This window comes from Mus musculus, chromosome 9 (assembly GCF_000001635.26).
Source record: "Mus musculus strain C57BL/6J chromosome 9, GRCm38.p6 C57BL/6J".
NCBI classification, from domain to species: domain Eukaryota; kingdom Metazoa; phylum Chordata; class Mammalia; order Rodentia; family Muridae; genus Mus; species Mus musculus.
In genome coordinates, this window is record NC_000075.6 from 42989096 (window position 1) to 43009958 (window position 20863).

A 20863-nucleotide genomic window follows, 5' to 3' on the forward strand; every position below is an offset into this window, starting at 1 on the left:
TCGAACTACTGGTAGTACAAATCAGTTAACTACTTCTTAAGTTTTCAGAGTAGCACAGCTGCTCCCAATCTCCATTAATGTAATCTACACACAGCACATACACAGCTAGATCCCCAAAGCTCTTCCCGGACACAGATCCTACCATTTTAAACTCTGTTGTTAGGAACTAGCACACTGCCTATAGTGTGGCTACACTGAATATGGATTCACCCTCAAGGTCTCACTGTGTAGCCCAGCTCAGAAAGACTCTGGATGTAAAGAACCGCTGCATGCCAATGAAACCTGAAACTGCCACAAAAAAGAATGGCTTTGTTTGACAAACCACTAATTCCTTTGACCAAGAAAGACTGAGAATTAAGGTCTAATTCTGTAGACAGTGGGGTACGGCAACAAGGACATCTTACACTCCCTCTGAGTCCAGGTGAGTCAGCTGGGGCCGGGCACAGAAAACGTGCCCTAAGCACAAACAGCGGAACTTGCTGGAAATTATCTAACCATAATTTAATTTTACTATTTATAAAATATATTTACATGCAGATTATTATATGCAATATACATTTTAAACTACACACATACATATAGTAACTGATAGGATATTATCAAGGGTAATTTTCATTATTCATGTTTTTCACTTTAAGTACTAACTTTAGATCAGAAAAGCCCATATGTATATAAAAGGCCACTTGTATACAAAAAGTAAGACTGGTATAAAATTATAGGAAAAATATTTAGTCAAAGATCCAATCATCTTTCTTTGCTAGATCCTCAATAAACTTGGTTAGGTACTCTCCTATCTGTAATGTGTCGTAAAGGTGCTTTTACACAGTCTTCTCTCTACTAGAAATGTAGACACAACGGTCACAAGCCAACTTTGCTTACCATGAAGTTGAAGGATATCTTCCAAGTTTGAAAAAATCTTGCGTAGTTCTGAAGGTGATAGAATCCCTTCTCTGGACACTCGCTGATAGAATACTTGGTCAAGAACCTTCAGTGTCCGGACATGAGCTCTCTCAGTGTAGAACAATTCTAGGCAGAGGAGGGAAAAGGAGGTACAGAATGTTGCTTTATTTAGACTCATTCCATGGGACCATTAGGTAGCAAATGTATTATGTAATAAATTTAGTGTTTAGAAAGGATGGTATGTCTCTAAGAACCAAACTGATTCATGAAATTTCCTATGCAGCAGAATAATGAAAAGTATCATTCAGAAGTATATTAGGAAGTTAATTAACAGATACTCCCAAACTCATTTACAATATGAACTTATAACACCAGAATACAGTAAAATCTAATAACAGATAGCCTTAAGCACTCTTCTGAAGTAACAGTAGATTAAATTTTCTATATTGGCCCATAAAACCTCATTTCTGGAGTCATTCTGTAACTTTACTAAATCTCATTGTCATCAAAAAGAAGATATTTATTGAAATCAAGCCATAGTGATAGCAGAGGATACAGCATCTATGTCACATACTTGTTACGTACACGTTAGGGGAACTGTGATGTCAACTTGCCACAACTTAGAATCACCTGGGGAAAGAGTCTCAGTTGAGTAAACGCCTGTAACAGGTTGGTGTGTGGGCATACTGGGGAGGGGCTGTCCTGTTAACAGACTGACTGTAGGACCCAGCACATCATGGGCAGCACTATTCCCTAGGCAGCGGTCTGGGGCCATATAGAGCAGGAGAAGGCTTGATGCGCACAGAGGAAGGGCATAGAAGCCTCACTCTCTCCGCTCCGCAGTAGGTGTGATGGGACTGACTGTACTGAGCTCCTGCTTTGACCCCCCTCGATAATGGTCTGTGACCTGTACATGGGTGACCTAAGTCCTACCTGTGCTCTCATTTCACACTGCCTGTTGCTCAGCTAGTCTCCTTAAATTTAGCTCATTCTTGATAATCTATGTCTACAACATAACCTTAAAGCGTCCCACTGACTTTTTTTGAATTCCATATATAATGTTATGGATCTTCAGTCGCCTGAAACCTAAACACAAATTGTACCATTACTTGTACCGTTTCCATGGAAAGGCTTGAAAATAACCTATCTAGTTTAATTCTGTCTTTGTTTAAAACAAAAGGCCAATAGAAAAGAAAGTGAAAGACCCTCGAGGGGAGACCCTCACTCAGACACTCAAGTCCCGGGACAGCCGCGTACCCAAGAAGACACTGAGACCATACATAAAATGTAGAAGGCAAGATTTAATAAGGCAGCAACATGAAAGCACACAGACCAGAGCTCTGGGGTCGAAATAAAGCAGCAACATGGAAGCACACAGAGCTCTGGGGTCGAAACTCATACACCTTAGCACAGGGTAGAGGAGTCTCGACGGTCAGCAAAAATTTTTTACAGGCTTATATAGTAAAACTCAAAGGGGGAGAACTGGGCAGGGAAAGTACAAGTTTACATCACTAGGGAGTTCTGCCAAAGGAATCTACGTAACTAAGGAGTCATGTCCTATCAAGGAACCTACGTAACTAAGGAGTACCTGGTTCATTTTGAGGTTGTTCTAGGAGGCCTTTATCTCAAAAATGTTCTTGGAACAGTTTTTAGTTGGGAGGGTTCGAACTTTAGGGTGAGGAGTTTTGGGGTGAAAAGTTTAGGAGTGTTCTGGGAACAATCTCTAGATGGGAGGGGGTGGGCTCCGAGGTAAAAAATTCATGTTTTCACAAGAGGCCAGTAATTTTCTATTCTTCAAAAGCAAATCCCAAGGCTGAAAGATTTGCTTCATCTGGTAAATCTCCATCTATACAGCCAACAACAATTGATTAAACTTACCATTAATCACTTCCTGTCTTTTGATCTCAGAAGGTTTCAGTCCCAGTAACACTTCTCTGCTAACAAGCTGCTGCCAGTTGGGTGGATCTGTCTCCAGGTCATTTTCAAACTGCTCATCCTCACTCTGACTTTCTCCAAAGGCGATGCTGTCAAACCTAATAAAACAAACAAATGGGAAATCCTGTTGAGGGCTTCAGGTGGATGACAGACTCACGAATCTTCTGTGTATGTTCATGTGTGTATGGATGCACGCATGTAAGTATACATGTGCACGTGCATATGGAGGCTAGGTTGGCTTCGGGGGTCTTTCTTGACTGCCCTTCGCTTTATTCCTTTTGACGGTCTTGTCATGTCTGGCTTCTCACCTGGGCATTCACCATCTGAACTGAGGTCTTCACATTTTTAACAGCTGTGCTATCACCCCAACCTCATGAGGATGTGCTTATTGTAAACCAGGTAGACTTCTGCATCTGATTCAGCACTGAGCCCAAGACTCCTCTCCTAGGAAATGGCTTCCTCCTGGATGTACACTTGTTTGTGGCCCTCGAGTACTCTGGGCTTACCTTAATACTCAGACTACGAATAGGGTTTCTTTCCTTTACAATTAGGACTTTATAGGGGAGAAGCACTATTTAAATGAAAGCTACTTAAGATTCACTTACTTCCGAAAGGGTTTTGGGGTCCCATGTTCTGCCACCCTAAAACAGTAGAGAATAAGGAATCACAAGAGAGTAAAATGGAGACCAAGAAAGACAGACCCAGACGGACAGTGGCAGCGCATGCCTTTAATCCCAGCACTCAGGAGGCAGAGGCAGGTGGATTTTGAGCTTGGCAGTTTGAGCCCAGCCTGGTCTACAGAGCAAGTTCCAGCATAGCCAGGGCTACACAAAGAAACCCTGTCTCAAAAAAACAAAACCAACAACAAATAAAAAACAAAAAAGAAAGATAGATATACCCAAGATACAAAAGCCATTTAACATAATGAAAAAATGTCAGTAGGATTTATTATTTACTACCAACCAGACTTCTATAAAACATTATAAAAGAAAGTGCTGCTATATATTAAAAGTGATAGGTCAAAGAACGTAAGCAATGCACAAAGCTCTATGAATTACCTCTCTACTTCACACTCCTCCTCCTGCACTTGATCTAATAGAGGAGGAGGGAAGTCGAAAACAGTAGTGGGGACTCGAGGTGTGCTGTCCAAGCAGTCTCCAGGCGCCGATGCTTCTCCCACTTGTTTTGTTCCTAAAATGATAAAAGTCGGAGTCACTAACTGTTTAAAATAAAACAGCAATAGCAATAACCAAAAAACCTGATTAATTCCCAAAACTTTTTCCTAAATCATAGCCACATTCTATTTCAATAGGCTAGTTAGGATAAAAAATTTAGTATATAAAACTCTCCAATGCACTAAAGAACAATGGGGAAAACTCAACTCTTCTCTTCTCTTCTCTCCCCTCCCCTCCCCTCCCCTCCCCTCCCCTCCCCTCCCCTCCCCTCTTCTCTTCTCTTTTCCAGATAACTATGTAGCCTGTGGCTGACCTTAAATTCCCAGAGATTTGCCAGCTTCTACATCCTGAGAGATGGGATTAAAAGCATACACCACAGCCGGGCGTGGTGGCACATGCCTTTAATCCCAGCACTCGGGAGGCAGAGGCAGGCGGATTTCTGAGTTCGAGGCCAGCCTGGTCTACAAAGTGAGTTCCAGGACAGCCAGGGCTACACAGAGACACCCTGTCTCCAAAAACCAAAAAAAAAAAAAAAAAAGCATATACCACCATGCCTGACAAGAAAATCAGGGTGGTGCGGCTGGTTAGGTGCTTGCATACAAGCCTGACAGCCTGAGTCTGGCCCCTGAATGAAGCTACAAGTTCCCTGAATTCCATACATGCCCTCTGCCTCTGAACTGCTGCCTGTGCATAGATTTGGGGAGAGGTGTCTTTAGTTGTCTATTCTCTGCTGAGGCCCCTGGGTTGCAAAGATAGCTCTAAACCCAAGGTCACACAGATGGCCCTGATTATCAGTGAGTCACAAAAAATGACTAAACACGAAGACAGACATGGTGATCGGAGACAGGAGGCAGAAAGGTTTTTAGTCAGAGGGTCAATATGCATAGTGTCCATAAATGAAACTATGAAAATTAATTTTTTAAAAAGGCAGGACAAGCATCATGTCTCGGAATGAGCAGCAGCCTCCTCCTGCCCCCTCCTTTCTCATTTCTAATGGCAGCAGTTAGAGTGGACCAATTCCAAATAACACTTTTAGTTTACAATCTATATCCTTTCTCTAGGGATTCTGCTCACGCTCTGGCCCCACAATGCCTGAGAGCTATGGCATTACTGGTAGGTTTATGAGGCAATACAGAAATCCCAATGTGGATCTGTTTGACTCCATCAAGGAGAACCTGAACTCTCTTGTATGTCAGGCTAGGGATTTCATGTCCATCCATATTTCCTTCTCCTACTCTTCTTACCTTTCTGATCTGTGGTCTCAGTGAAATATCTACTTGATATCTTACCTAGCAGGATGACTCTAAATGCCTGAAACCCAATCCAATATGTTTTCATTACTATGGCCATATACATATTGTCAAATACAACCTTCAGCTCATATGCATACTGTTGCTGCCGGGTTAAGAAGTATGCTTGTTTGAATATTTTCTTTCTTACTGCCCCCATTTATGCAACTCCGTGTCCATTTAAAACACGGTGTTTATTACACTAAAGTTGCACTCAATCAGCTGCTTCATGAACAGCCCACTTGTTTTTTTTTTTTAAATAAAAACATTTTTTACATTTGTGTGTGTGCGTGTGTGTGTTTATGCGCACACACGTGTGCAAGTATGTGCAAGATAAGCAAGGACAAGTTGGACGACACTTTGCAGCACCTGTTTTGCAGTCAGCCACGTGGGGGTCCAGGACACCAGTTCAGGTGGTCAGGATTGGTGGCAAGCCCCTTCCCTGCTGAGTCAGCTTACCAGCCTTCATTTTGTTATTGACATAGGGTGTCAATATGTAACCCAAAGTGGCCTGCAACTTGTGACCCATGTCCCAGTTTCTGGGAGTAGACACATGTGCCACAGCATTTAGTCTGCTTCATGTTTCAAAAACGACTTATTTTCTTAAACAACTGTTTTTCTTTGTACTCCTAAATCTTTTCCTTTATTGGTAAAGTAATATAATTTTATCATATCTCAATTTTTTTCTGGTTCCTCATACTACCAATTGCTTAAAACTCCTCCACTTTTGTGTGTGTCATGTAGGTATGAGTGAGTGTTTCCATGTTACTTGTGTGGAGAGACTGCAGAACAACATAGGATGTCTTCCTTGATAGCTCCCCACCTTCTGTTTTTGAGACAGGGTCTCTCGGCTGGACTGGCTGGCTGGTGAGCTCTAAGGACCCGGTATCTCCCCAGCAACACCAGGCTAGAGATGGGTCCCACTCTCAAGTCCCTAACTCTGTCCTTAGGAACTTGATGTAAACCACCTTCCCGACCCCCAGCTCTCTTCTTGCTCCTGACTCGCTATGCTCCAGTCTGGAGCCACGGCTGTGTGGCCTGTGGCACCGTCACTGCGTGTGCTGCTCTTCTGTGCGGTGTCCTGCACCCCGGGACTTACTTTCACTTTCTCCTCAGTGTGCAGAAGTATAACCTCAAACACGGTTCAAGGGGTGAGGAGTTTCAAACTTTACATTATTACATGTCTGAAAACGTCTTTATTCATTCTTCCTTTTTGACAGACAATTCAACATGCACAATTTAAAGTAAAAGCCATTTTCTTGCAGAGACCCGAAAGTCGTGTTCTTTTCTACTCCACTATTCAGTGTTCCAAGGAGCAATAGATAAACAATTCTCATTTTCTTGCTCTCAAGTTGCCAGGATTTCCTCATCAATTAGGTAACAGTAGTTGGTTCTCCTCACCGTTTCTAAGTCAACGTGGATGTTATTGCTGCCTCTGGGAACCCTCACTACTTTCTCTGCCCCTTCCCCACCGTCTCTGCTGACTCTGAAGACGAGACAGGATCTCGCTCATGAGTCCCCAATATTTCTGGGGCTCTGTTGCAGTGTTGTTGTTCTTGTTTTTAATTCTTACATGCACTGGAAAACACTACTTTCAGGGATTCTACACACAAACAGCCTGTTAAATACCGGCAACTGCAGTGGTTTAAAAACATGTTCATAAACTTTTAATTCTCCTTCAGGAATCTGTGTCCCCTGAAGTATGGATGACTTGGTGGCTTGCCTCTCACTGGCTGAGGTGACAGCAGAACTCTGTCCTCACTCCCTCCTTTAGATCACTCTAAGGAGTCAGCTATAGCATCCTGGAACACTGGAGCAACTCCTGAAAGAGCCCCGGGGCTCTGGGCTGAGGCCTCATCTGAGTTATCTAGTATGGAGGAGGGTGTTCCCTACTGTCCCGAGAGGCCTCATGTTAGAACCACTTAGACAAACAGCTACAAAAACATGAGAATACTCTCTGTGTTATGCCACTAAACCTGGAGTGATTTTCACACAGCAATTAATAACAATAATTACTCTACTATATTTAACTTTTAAAGTTTATCTCTGAAATATTCTTATAAGGTCCTACTCTACACTGTTTCTTTAATGTTCCCAAGTATATCACTTTAGAGGCAATTTTAAAGTTCTTATGCATTATCAAAATTAAGCTGTTCCTCTAGGGGTGGCTTTTCTATGTCATTGTCTAACTGTATGGAGCTGTGTGTTGCCTCATGCCTTAACTTTAAGAAGCAAATGTTTCCAGGAATGAGGAATGATGTTCATATTTAAGGATGAAAAACTGTATAGCTGACCTGGCTTTCTTTCATTTTTTTCCCTTTCCTACTGTGTGGAAATAGCTATGATTCAAATATTTGACCTCTTCTTGTTACTGAATTATCATCAATGTAAAAGAAAAAAATCTTCAGGGTCTCAAATTTACAGATTTTCTTTAAAGTTTATCTGGGGCCTGCCATGATGAAAGAAAGGTGTTTGCTGCCACCCTGATGGCCTGCGTTTGGTCCTGGATCTCACGTGGTAGAGGATCCATCTGATCAGCGAGGCGACACAGCTCAAGGCACCCTGTGCTCAGTGCGCCTTCCTTTCTGAGCAGCCTTCTTCTCTATCCGTCCCGTAAGTCTGCATCAAGTGTGTGTGTGTGTGTGTGTGTGTGTGTGTGTGTGTGTGTGTGTTTTTAAAGTCTCAACTCTGCTTCCTTTAGAAAACAGAAGATTTATTTGCCAATAACAACTAGCCAGTTTCCTCAATCCCCCTTATCTTTCTTTCCCGGAATGAAAAAAATTTTCCAACTACTGGTGTTGGGTCTTCTCTTCTTATTTATGAACAGTCTCCCTGTGTGTGCCTGGATGGCCTTGAACCTTTGATCCCTCTGCTTCTGGCTCTTGAAGGTGACTCTGGCTCTATCACCTTACCCAGGGGCTCCAATGTAGATTTTTAGTTTTGTGACTTTCCTCGTGCATCTTATAAGCTTCAAATGGCCGGCATCTGTGTATAGTTAACACCTCAAGAGTTCAGGCAGTGGTTTGGAGTTTTGATTTTTAGGAAAATAAAAAACTATCATTCAACATATTTCTATTGTGAACTGTAGAATACTACAATATTTAAATCAAACTAAACTGGGATTCATTTGTAATTAAAATCTTCCATTTTTCCACTGTTTACTCTAATGAATGACTCACCTGTATCATTCTCTCTCCCTCCCTCTTGGGAAAGAGCAGTCCCTGAGGTGGCAGAGGACATGGAACTGGCGGGCAGGTATCCAGTGTCTGTTCCTTCATTGGCTACTCCACTCTGGCGCAACTTGGCAGGGTCCTGAGGCTCAGGACTCACAGACGAGGGAGTGGATAAGTGCTTCGGGTGGCGTGACTTCTGTATCTCCATGGCCCTGCCAACTGAACAGAAAGCAATGGTCAGAAGCATGTGTTGCAGAGCGGCTGTACAGGAGGGAAATAAATGGGGTTGGGGTAAGGAAGGAGAGAGCAGATAAGGAAAGTTAAGAGGGATGGAGCAGAAGAAAGAACATAGAAGGAGAAGCTGGCAAGAGCAGTGGCCGTGGAGGCAGAGGGAATGCTGGGAGACAGTTTTATCTCCTGAAAAATTAAAGATGCAGCCTCTATCTGTGAGTGTTATCCCTCTCCACCTTTCCCTATATATTCACAATATCTCCGCTGTACCAAAGACTGCCCTCCTCCTTACTCTTGCTCACATCAGATTCTTTCGGGTCATCCTCTGCTACCTTATGCATCCTCACATGGCTCTGGACAGCCCGAATCTAAGTCCATCTTCTCCTTCTTCGCAGATTGCCTCTGCCTGGCACTTGCAGGACTCCCCATGTCCTGGAGACGCAGCATCACTGCTCTCCAACCAAACTGTCACCCCATTATGCCAGAACCTCAGGTGAGAAGCCCAGCACAGGCTGGCTACCTTCCTAGTACCACATCTGTCTCTGCTGCCACACTGTCTGGTGGTCTGACCTCGCTCTGCAGATGGGGTTGACAGGCTGTCAGAAAAAGCACAGTGGACACATGGAAACCACAGAAATACGCAGAAAGTAAGTAACAGTAAGTACAAAGGGACTAGACAAGTCATGGTGGAGTGATCGATGACCAGGGGTGTGCATGCATGTGTGTATGTGTGCGTGTGGTGTGCAGGTCTGAATGAGACAACTCTGAGTACTATTTCCATTCCTCAGTCAAAGTCCACATTCTTTTTTAAGTCCAGCCTCTTCTCACCTGGAACTCAGTACGTAGGTCAGGCTAGCAGGCCAGGGATCCACCTGTCTCTGGCTTCCCAGATTCCAGCTACTACATTCGGCATTCTTCCTCAACATGGGCTCTACAGCAGATTGAATGTCTCTTTTAAGAGCTTTACCAACTGAGCTAGCTCCCTGGCCCAAAGCTTTTTTTTTTTTTTTTTTTAAATTGAATAAGATAAAAATCAAAGATAAGAAGCCGTGGCAGGCATGGGATGGCACACGTCACTGATGAAGATGTTCACATCAGTTAATACAGCACCGTAGGTGAGCTTTGTTCAGAACAGCACTAGGGGAAACAAGGCAGAGTGCAGCATCAGCAACAGCAGCTGCAGAGCAGCTGCCTCCAGCAACACATTCCCGACCAAACAGGCTTCTGAGGAAAGGCAGCAAGAACAGCACCTCGAGCTTCAACGTACTTGCACTGTTGTCGTGGCGGCTTGGTCTTCTTGGGGGTCCCAAAATGCTGGGGAATCCTCTTCGCTTCCCTTTTTCTTCGCCCTCTCTATCTTTCTTCATGCTTTGCTAAATTCAAGGTACAATTACAGTAAGATAAGAGACATGGAATAGTAGGTCTTGTTGTTGTTTTCAAATACAGCAATGTGACTCTAATGGCCAGCTGAAAGGAAATGGCACGATACTCAGAAAAGAACCACGGCGCCCATGGAGCCGAGCTGCGTGTGAACCTCCAGCTCAGCATGCCTTATTTTCTGCTTTTGCATTTTTGGTGTGAGACAACATCTGATGTAGTCCTGGCTGCCCTTAAGCCCACTATATAGACAAGGGTGACCATGACCTCTGGATCTTCCTGCTTGTAACTCCCAAGTGCTGTTGATGCAGGCCTGCACTACCAAGCTCAGCTTTCAACACAAATAATGCTCTTAGAAAGTAAAAAGCCAATTTTACCAGCAGCTTGCTGACAAACATTTGCTGTTTTACAGCATCATTCACCCATTCAACATTTTCATAGTATGTGAAAGCACCGTGCTAAAAACTAGGGACACACCTTTACACTCTAAGAAACACTAAATAAAACCTAATAATTACTGAGACAGGTGCCCTGAAGTGACAGTCTAAGGTACTGGTTTGCAGGCGGCAGGCATATAAACGTTACCTTACCTAATAATAAGCTTTTCTATGTGTGGATTTCTCACTAGATAGTTTCTTGGCAAGAGAGACCAAGTTAGACCTATCACGATGCTCAGTGCTGATGTGCTGCCTTAGTAAACGCTGGGAAGGAATCACTGTCCGCAAATGTGCAGAATGGCAAGGTAGCCCCTGTGCTATTGCCCCAGCCGCACCTTGATCTTTGGAAGGAAGCCGATCCGACCCCGCTTGTGCTCCAAGTTTCGAGGTTCTTTCACTTTTACTCCCAAATACTTCATATACATGAGAATTACATACTGCATTGTGGAACTGGAGGAGAAACGATTGAATACTGTAAGAATTCTGATGTGAGAAGGATGGTCAGAATAAAGAGATCAAGTGATTTCTAGAGGCCCAATGATGGAAATTAATCAAGGCAGAAACTTTAAAAAAAAAAAAAAAAGTACACAAACCAATTCTATCCACATGACACTAGAGTTACAAACCAAATAAAAAACAGGCCACCAGAGGGAGCCTACAGTCTACATATGAAGTTTAAAGAAACAGACATTTTAGAGCAGAGAGAGAACCTAGCTCTAGTTGGGGTAGGGAACATTATATTACCTCCTTTCTTCTTCTACAGCCTGAGCAGTCATCCTAAAAATAGGAATATTTTAAGGTGAAATACATACAATTGCAGATGGTCTATCTATAAGTCAGTGATACATTTGGAAGTGATCTATCTGTAAGTCACACAACACAGTTCAAGGCCCTGGGTTCAATCCAAGGTGCCATCAAAAAGATCAAAGAAACATATACATTTAATCAGAGATTTGCTATTTAAGCTTAGACACCTGAAACAACAGAAAAGAACTAAATGATTAGGGTCCCGTGTACATCAAGGATAAAATACTCAAGCAACTCTACTCCACAAAGGACCCCCACCATTTCACAGCTGCGTCATTAGATGAGTGTGTTCCACAGCAGCAAGTACTGCCCAAGGCCTTAAGTCATGCAGTGAAAGTGGTCACCAGCGCTTATCACTGACTACAAGTCTTGGAGTTACTCATTAACCAACACTCAGAACGGAGAAGGCAAGAACTTTCAAAAGGAAAAAAATTCCATTTCCAGTGTCAGGACGAATAATTCTACACATTGCAACCTGACTGCTCCACCAGATCTGCTTAAAGAGGGCTCCAAGCAAAAGCAGCATTTCTGCATGCCGTTCTGACTTACAACACTTCTTCAATTTTGGTAACGATCTGTTCCGCACATGCTCGCTCCTTCTCCAGAGTTCCCCGGTCCTTGTCTCTCTCTGCATCAAGTTTAGTCAGCTCACTCTCAGCCAAGGTCAGCCCCATGCTGCGTTTCTGTCTAAAAGAGTTAGGAAAAAATATCTCAGCAGAGAGCAAACTATCTCCCTCTAGGTGTCTAGACAGCCCTACCTACAACTGACTATGGACAGGCAGGATGTCCTGTTTCCTACTTTGACCTAACAAGTTGAGGGTCAAGATGCTGCACTGAGCCACCTCCATGCTGAAAGGGCCTGAATGGAGACTATGGACTCTCATCCACCCTCTGACTTCAGATGCCCACTATGTTTAACGACAGGGCTAAGGTCATATGGTTTACATATGTAGCTTTTTCCTATTTAAAAATATAAGCCAAATAACTCACAATGAGCACACCAAGTTTTCTCTAACCCCAGCTTACCGGAAATCCTCCAAGTGCCTCTGAACTTCAGGGTGGACTCTCTCCTGCATTGTCTGAATGTAGAGGCGATGCAGATCCTCAGGAATAAGCTCAGGTCTTCTCTTTTCTGCACAAAGAAGAGGAATTAAGTGATCTAAAGAGATGGTCTATGCAGCCTGACACTGGCAGCACAGTGACATTGCACATCCACACTGAACTTACTACACCAGAGAACTTACTCAGTGCAGTTACTGCACTTCCTGTCAGAAGCCAGCTCTCATCCTTTCATCCTCTCAGTGTAGTAGACTCTCTTTCAGCTGTGAGTCACATGGTTAAAGTAGCCTGACTAAACTAACATAAAACAGCGGATCTGAGGCGAGCCACAGTTTGATGGAGACACTAATCTTCAGGGACTCGGGTGCTTCAAACTTACCTAGATCCACGGAGATTTCCTCAGGAACTGGAACCTTCAGGTGCTGAAACAACACAAGCAGAGTCAGAGCTGCCCCGCAGGCTTCCGGGGCAGACTGAGGAAGGTGTGTAGGTTTATCCTAAAGGTGTTTGCTAATCCAGCTGTTCTTGCCCGTCCAAGTGACACAGCCCTGTCTATTGCTTAGACATGGAAATAAACTCTTTCCCCAAAGTTCTGCTGTGAACAAAGAACTAGCCATTTTATCGGGCAGCAAAATAAATGCTTCGGTACCACTCCACGTAACTATCTGACATCAGCTTACTATAAACGCTGGTCAATATAATCAGTTATGCATTACCTGAAATGATACAAGTAAACCTAAGCTATGCGTCTATTATATAGGAAAACTTGACTCACATAAGTATGATGTTCATGTCTGAATCTGAGCGGCTCATCCTACAGACCACGTGATTATCAGTAATGTTCTTAGCTAACTGTTAAATCCCTCAGCAGTACACTGCCGATGAAAAAGTACTGGATGTTATGTTGAGTTTTTGAGTCTTAAACTCTCAACAACAATCAGTAATAATCAGTAGTTCCTGCAGTAGAACTGAAGCAACTATTTTAAGATACACTTCTTTCTATCAGGATTTCTCCCCATAAGCATGAAGAATTATTATCAGACTATAATGTTCTTTACCCAATAACTAAACAGAAAATCTTATTATTTTGTATTCAGAGGAAATATCTTGGTTCTTATACAAATTTTATACTGTACACCTATTAAAGTCATATATTTCCTAAATTTATAATTCTTATAAAGATCTAAAGTTGTAAATTTGAAAATAAGTCAGTGTTAAAATATTATGAGACCATTACATAATTTATTTTGGTGTGTGTATGTGATGTGTGCACATGTGTGTAAGTATTTACACTTGTACATGCATGCATCTGTGAAGGCCAATGTTGGCTTCTACTATCACTCTCTACCCTATTCTTTTTTTTTTTTTTTTTTTTAAAGATTTATTTATTTATTATATGTAAGTACACTGTAGCTGTCTTCAGACACTCCAGAAGAGGGAGTCAGATCTCGTTACGGATGGTTGTGAGCCACCATGTGGTTGCTGGGATTTGAACTCCTGACCTTCGGAAGAGCAGTCGGGTGCTCTTACCCGCTGAGCCATCTCACCAGCCCCTACCCTATTCTTTTGAGACAGGGTTTCTCATTGAACCTGATACTGACTGATCTATTAGCCTGGCTGGCTGCAGAGTCCCTGGAATCCTTGTCTCCCTGTCTTCCCTCCTGCGCTGGGAGTACAAGTGTGCACAGCCACGCCTGGCTCCTTATGTGGGTGCAAACATCTAATTCAAGTACTTATACTTGCACAACAAGCACTTACCGCTGAGCAAGCCATCTCTGGCCCCTAAGAAGAGTGAAATGGCAAGACATGTTCATACATGTCTGTAATCCCAACACTTGGGAACCAGAGATGGGAGAATCTTAAGCCAAAGGCCTGCCTGGGCTAAAAGACTCTGTTTCAATGATATGGAAAAGGGAAAGACGTGAGAAACAGAAAACAGAAATGTTCTTTTAGCACACATGCAAAAAAGTACATGTGGGTTAGCAGTGTAGCTCAACAGCACAGCCTTGCTGAGTGCACTGAGACAGGGGTGTGATTCTAGCACCACAAGAAATCAAATAAAAACTAATTCATTTACATATGGACATGAGTAATATAATTTTGACTGGTCACATGAAAGAAGAATCAATACGTTAGTATGGATTCTCCTAACACTTTGCTGCTGGCACAGCTCCTGAGCAGCCGACAGGCAGGCAGGCAGGTAGATGCACAGTTCGAGGGAAGTAGGTGATCCATCCACACTTTACACTCTTTCCAGGAAAGCAGCAGGGTCAGAGCTGGGATGCAGAGACAGCTCAGTGGTGAAGAGCATGTGATCTCGCAGAGTTCACTTAGGGCCTGACCCTGTCTTCTGTCACCCATAGTCCCTGACACACAAGTGGTACATTACCCTCACAGACAACAAACATACATGAAAATAAAAAAATCAGTAAAATAAAAAACAAAGTCTTCTGTTGAGGAATCTTGGAGAGAAGTGATGGAGACTAGAGTTTAAAGCAGCCATCTAAGAGAACAAGTGTGAACAGACAAGGGCTGGCAATGTGGCAGACGAAGTGTTTGCCTAGCACTTATGAAACTATGGGCGTCATCCCAGCACCTCATAAAGCACCTCATAAAACTAGATATGGCCGGTCGCAGATGCCTTTAATCTCTGCAATTAGGAAACAGGCAAGACAGTAAGTTTAAGGTCATTTTCAATGACATGCTGAATTCATGGCTGACGTGAAACCCTGTGTAAAACTAAAGGGATAAAGAATATGGGGAGGGGTGGGATGACTGCAGAGTTCCTACAGACAAATGCTTGCTAAATAAGCATGAGGACTGAGGACCTGAACTTGGGCCCTCAACATCCACATAAAAGCAGGGCACAGTGGGTGTGGCGGGGAGGCAGATGCAGGAGGATCCCTGGAGCACACTGGTCAGCTGATCTAAGTCAGTGACTGAGCTGAGAGTCAGTGAAAGACCTGGTTTCAACATAATAACATGGATGGCTAGGGAGATGGCTAAGCAGGGAAGGAGTTTGTTATTCCAGCCTAAAACCTGAATTCAATCCCTGGGACCCACACAGTGGAAGAACTGACTTCCACTGCTTGCCCTCTGCATCTTAGCACAAGTATACATGAAACACACCAATAAAAAAACTAATTATAGTAAAAATAATAATAATAATAATAATAATGTGAGAAAGACACCTGATGCTGGCCTCTGGCCTGCATGTGTATAAGAAGATGTGTGTATGCATAGACTAAGGAAACAATTTTTTTGAAGATAAACTAACAAAAACAGGTGATGAGAAAAGGACCAAGCAACAAGATCATCCAAGGACATATTATAGGCTATTATTTACCCTTACTTAGCAAAAAAATACTCATGATAAAATTCAGCTTAAAAATAAAAGACTTAAACAAGTATGGTACATTGTGCTTATGAGTGGAGGCCAGAGGACAATGCAGTATCTTCTTCTATCACTGCCTACCTTACTGTTAGTGATGGGATCCCTCACCAAACCTCAGGCTCAATGACTGGCTAGACTTCCTGGACAGCAAACCCCCAAGATCCTCCTGTCTCTGCCTTCCCAGGAGTCGTGTGGATCAAACGTGGGTCTTCATGCCTGTGTGGCAAGCACACTACCAGGTGGGCCACTTCCCTAGCACTTCCATTGGTAAAACAAAGCGCAGCAATTCGCTGACTTCAGTGTGCAACTTTTTAGTCAAATTAGTTTATTTATTAGTCATTAATGTATTTCTAATGTCCAGAGGGGCCACTCAGAATTCAGTTATCCAAGAATTATCCTTTGGATCCTCATATATATGTCTATCATCTATATTATGTTTTTCATTCCCCAATCTAATCATGTACATATAAATTTCCAAATATACATATATACTCCCAAAAATGTATTGTAAAAATTCATATACCCAAAATTAATTTAGAAAAATTTTTTAAGTCAAGTATAATCAAGAACTAAGCATGCTATGCTTCCATGGCATGGTTAGGGGACAGGAAATCAAGGGCCACGAGGCAATGGATGCACTGACTGACCCCAGAATTAACTCGGCAACTTACTGCAGACCGGTCCAAGAAGAACTGATGAAACTCCAGGAAGACACGCCGAGTCTCCTTGGAGTTTGTCTGCTTATACAGGTCTGAATAGAGATAACAGAGCTGTCATGGAGAAAGAAATGGAAAAGACAGTGAAAAAACACAAAAGGTAATAATTTAGTAAATAACATTTGATATGCCTATCCTTATACATTTAGAAAATAAGCCTGTCTATACTTGTTTTTCAGATAAAAAGCTCTCCAGCATATGAATCAGTATGTGGCTGCTCAATCAGGTAAGTTATAAGATATATTACCAATGTTGCAGGGTCAAACTGTGAGACTACATGGTGTAAGAAAACAGCCAAGTGAGCAGGGCGAGACTTCAGCAATTCAATGCTCTGGAAACAGCTGCACTGTCCATTGATCTAGCAGAAAAAAATGATTACACATCAGGAACTCTTGAAAACTGAGTTAAACTGTACTTGTGAGGCCAACTGAACACAGCCAGCAGAATTTCCCATTGACCTTCTGTAATGGGTTCCGTCTGGAATGTCCCCCACAGGCTTATGGCTGAGGGCTTAGCTGAGAAGTGGTGAAAACTTGAGGAGGTGGCCTTGGTGGAGGGCAAGGATACTGGAGAGTGATTTTGAAGGGTCTGTTTCATCGCTGGCCCCTTCCTGTTTCTGTCTATCTCTCTTTTGGCGGGGGGGGGGGGGGGACACACGGGGGGGTGCTTATTTCATTTGTTTGTTTGTTTGTTGCTATTTCGTGTCTTGTTTTGTTTATTTTTTGGTCTTGTTATATACCCTTGATTAGCCTGAACCAACCTAACAAGCTTATGGTCCTCCTGTCTCTGCCTCCCAAGTGCTGAGTTTACAGGCTTACCAACTTCCTTATTTTTTTATTTTTTATTTTTAAAAATTCAGATATGAGAGCTAGAGATGACCCAGCAGTTAAGAGCACTTGCTGCTCTTACAAAGGACCTGGGTTTGGCTCCTCTGTTAACTCCAGTTCCAGAGATTCTGGAGCCCTCCTCTGCAGCGCAATGTACACAAACACATAATCGGCCCAAACACTTGTGTACATAAAAAAAAAAAGTAAATGAATAATTTAAAATCTCCAGCTGTGGTGGCACTCATCTGTAAGAAGGCCAGCACTCCTACAGCTGGATGGGAAGCAGGACATGAAGAATTAACCAAAACTGTCCAAGCAGCCCAGTGGTGGGTAGAGGAAGAGAGGCTCTGCCTCAAGATAAGGTGTAAGGGGAGAACCAACCCCTGAAGTGTTCCCTGACCTACACATGTGTAGTGTGTCATGTGTGCACATGCGAGTACACACTTGCACATCCACATATATACTAGATAAATGTTAAATAAAATTTAAAGGGCTGGCCTGTCATGACTGGTTGTGGGTCATCTCAGTAATGCAAGACCAATTCAATACTAATAGTAATCAATGCAATCTGCCTTATTAAGAGAGTAACTAAGAAAAGCCAATCACCCCAAACCATTCTACAAAATTCAACATCCTGTCGAGATTTAAAGAAGGAAAAAAAAGAAAGAAAGAAAGCTCCCATTAAGCTAGGACTATTTTTTAGCTTATAACTTTTGACCTAATTAGGAACATCTACAAAAACCGCTGTCAGTCACATACTAAAGCAAGAGAAACTCAATGTTTTCTGAATAAGAGGGCTGAATAAAGCCAGGGCTCCTCCAGACAGACTCAGCCTCACGCTGGGAGTCCTAGTCAGCACAATGCAGGCAAGAACCAGAAATAAGGGATACACAAAGTAGAAAGAAGAAAACAAAGGGCACATCACTAAGAAACAACGTGAATTTTTATCTAAAAAAAATCACAAAAGTATTCTTTGTTATTTTTGTTTTTGAAACTAAAGCAAGCCAGGACTTCACAATGTAGCCAGTGCAGGTTAACTTCAAACTCATGCTCCTCCTGCCTCCTAAGGGCTTCAAATACTCCTGTTAAAAACCTATACCCTGAGAGTGGTGGTACACAGCAGTAATCCCAGCACTTGGGAGGAAGTTCAAGGTCAGCCTCAGCTACACTGAGAGTTTTAGGTCAGCCTGGGCTAGATGAGGCCATGCCTCAAAAATCTTTCTAATATTAAAAAAAGTTCCTAAAACTAATCACTGAACTTAGCACGAGCACAGGTTAAAAAGACCGAAAGGCTGATGACATTCCTCCCACGAGTGACTAGCTGGCATTTGTAAACTTTATTGTTTTTAAGTATCATATCCAGTAACATCCATCCCACCCCAATAAAATGAAACTCTCAAGTACCCATAAAACGAGCCCACATCTATAGTCTGCAATGTTAGCTTCTACTGTTCAAAGCTAAAGGCAGTCACCCCAGTGTGCTGGGCTTTAAGATTCAGCTTTGCATCCTTAACAAGTTTTATCTCAGCTTCCAAACATTATTTGTTGACTCAGACGTCTTAGAAAGCTGACAGTCTGTTTTCTGACAGCAAGGCTTTACCTGCTCATGCTCAGTACCAAAATCATCATCCTCTGCTCCAATGATGTGAGGGGCGCCCCGGGTGGAGGGACTGCCGACCAGCGACTGCGGCTCCTGCTAACAACAGAGAAAAGATAGATAGGAGAGAAGGAAACCCAACTACAGAACTGGGTATGGTGGATAACGCCTATATCATACACTGGGAGGCAGAGAAAGGAGACTGTTTCAAACAAAGAAATGCATGGCTCACTTCATTCATGAAGTTCCATTTTATTCTCTCTTTTTTTTTAAGTTTAAAATCAACAGATAACACAACCACTGGGCTTGGAATCTATCATCCTAAACCCATCAATTATTCTATGTTAGAAATCTTCAGGGGGCAGATCCTGGTGGATTCTGCCATCAGATCTAACAGTCCCTGGTCTACATTTTGCCTGCTTTCACTCCCGCCTCGCCGTTCAAAAGGAACTGCTTATTATCATCACTGAAGTGCTCTATTTTCAAAGTGCTGGTTCTCAAATGCTCAAAGTCAACGGACAGAAGAGCACTGGCTATTTCTCAGAGCAGGAAAGGGGAGGGCTGAGGAGGGGAGTGTGGATTCCCCTGACACTAATAAACCACCTTTGCTCACTGCACCTTTCCTCGCAGGAGTCATATTTTTAAATACTTCACTCATTCATTCGCTCGTTCATTCACATATACTCACACCTAGTAACGAGAGGACATAAAACTGGCTTAAGTTCTCTTTCTGTTTTGTGATGCTAGAACTAAAACCAGGGCCTTGGTCATGGCAGGTAAGGGTCTACCGATGCCCTACAGCCCCATCCCTGTTCTATCTCTCCTTTTAAATTACTTTTATTTTCTTTAACCTCAAATTTTTTAGAATTTTAAAAACTAGATGAAACAATAGACATTTATTCTCAACAACAGTCACATTTTTATTTTGTAACTGGATGTCTCTGACTATTCAAAAATGTTGATGATATCACAAAATTCTGTTGATTCTTTTACAGTAAAAGTTCAAATACATTTATTAAAAAATAAAATCTAAGGGCTCGAGAGACATTCTGCAGTTAATAAGCCCTTTCTGCTCTGGCAGAGGACCTGCATTCAGGCCCCAGCAGCCACACGGTGGTATGCAGCCATCCAGGGATCTGATGCCCTCTCTTCTGGCTACTGAACACATGTGCACTGGCATAGATACAGGCAAAACACACAAACATTTAAAATACCAAATAAAGTCATAATGCTAAAACTTTCTATTGAGAGTGTATAAAACCCAGGGCACCGAGAGCTCAGCGGTGAGCACACTTGCCACAGCCTGGGGACCTGAGTGGAAAGATGGCACCAACGCCACATCATGCACACACACAATGAAAATGAACTTTTTGTTTTTTAAAAAGAAAATCTTATTCAAGAGTATGAAAATCCAGCCACTGCACTTCTAAATAGATGCTCAAAAGGACTAAAATATCACAGTGGTGCATAAGCATGTATATACATAGGGGAGGTTTACGTTTCTTACATATTTAAAACTACTAAATATGTGCATGTTATATTCTGCTTAATATACGCATTGGAGAAGGAGAGGGGGAGGGAGAAGAGTATTAATCAGTCTTAAAAGGGAAGAAAATTCTGGCGCATGGTAAGTACAACATGGACAAACTTGAAGACATTATGCTACTTGATATAAGCCAGTTACAAAGAAAAAATACTATGTGATTCTGTTTATGTGAACAGGTCAAAATAGTCCACCCATAAAACCAGAAAGCATGCAAGTGCTTGTGATGCATGCCAATAATCTCAGCACTTAAAAGGCAGAGGCAGGAGGATCTTAACACGTTCTTGGACAGCCAGGACCACACAGAAAAACCCTATCTCAAAACAACAAAAAGTAAAGAAACAAGTTAATAGGAAATGTTATGGCATAGTTTGCTGTAATAATCCACTATTAATGCTATGGA

At 42.5% G+C, this 20863-nt stretch overlaps 1 protein-coding gene across 10 annotated transcripts in view; it reads right to left on the reverse strand.

Moving 5' to 3' along the window:
* The window catches only part of Arhgef12 (Rho guanine nucleotide exchange factor (GEF) 12), a 141877-nt gene that overhangs the window by 25254 nt on the left and 95760 nt on the right, over positions 1-20863 (reverse strand). For 6 of the 10 annotated variants that reach the window (NM_027144.2, XM_017313565.2, XM_017313566.2 and 3 more), the window contains 14 exons: positions 18921-19016; positions 16741-16851; positions 16449-16547; positions 12763-12805; positions 12351-12456; positions 11874-12011; positions 11262-11294; positions 10853-10967; positions 9971-10076; positions 8479-8691; positions 3894-4026; positions 3441-3476; positions 2779-2933; positions 880-1026 (listed from right to left, as the gene is read on the reverse strand). In NM_027144.2, coding sequence (NP_081420.2) covers positions 880-1026; positions 2779-2933; positions 3441-3476; positions 3894-4026; positions 8479-8691; positions 9971-10076; positions 10853-10967; positions 11262-11294; positions 11874-12011; positions 12351-12456; positions 12763-12805; positions 16449-16547; positions 16741-16851; positions 18921-19016 — 1531 coding nt within the window. The remainder of the gene's footprint in view (positions 1-879; positions 1027-2778; positions 2934-3440; positions 3477-3893; positions 4027-8478; positions 8692-9970; positions 10077-10852; positions 10968-11261; positions 11295-11873; positions 12012-12350; positions 12457-12762; positions 12806-16448; positions 16548-16740; positions 16852-18920; positions 19017-20863) is intronic. The other 4 variants (NM_001359232.1, XM_011242597.2, XM_030244573.1 and 1 more) reach the window with 1 other exon arrangement.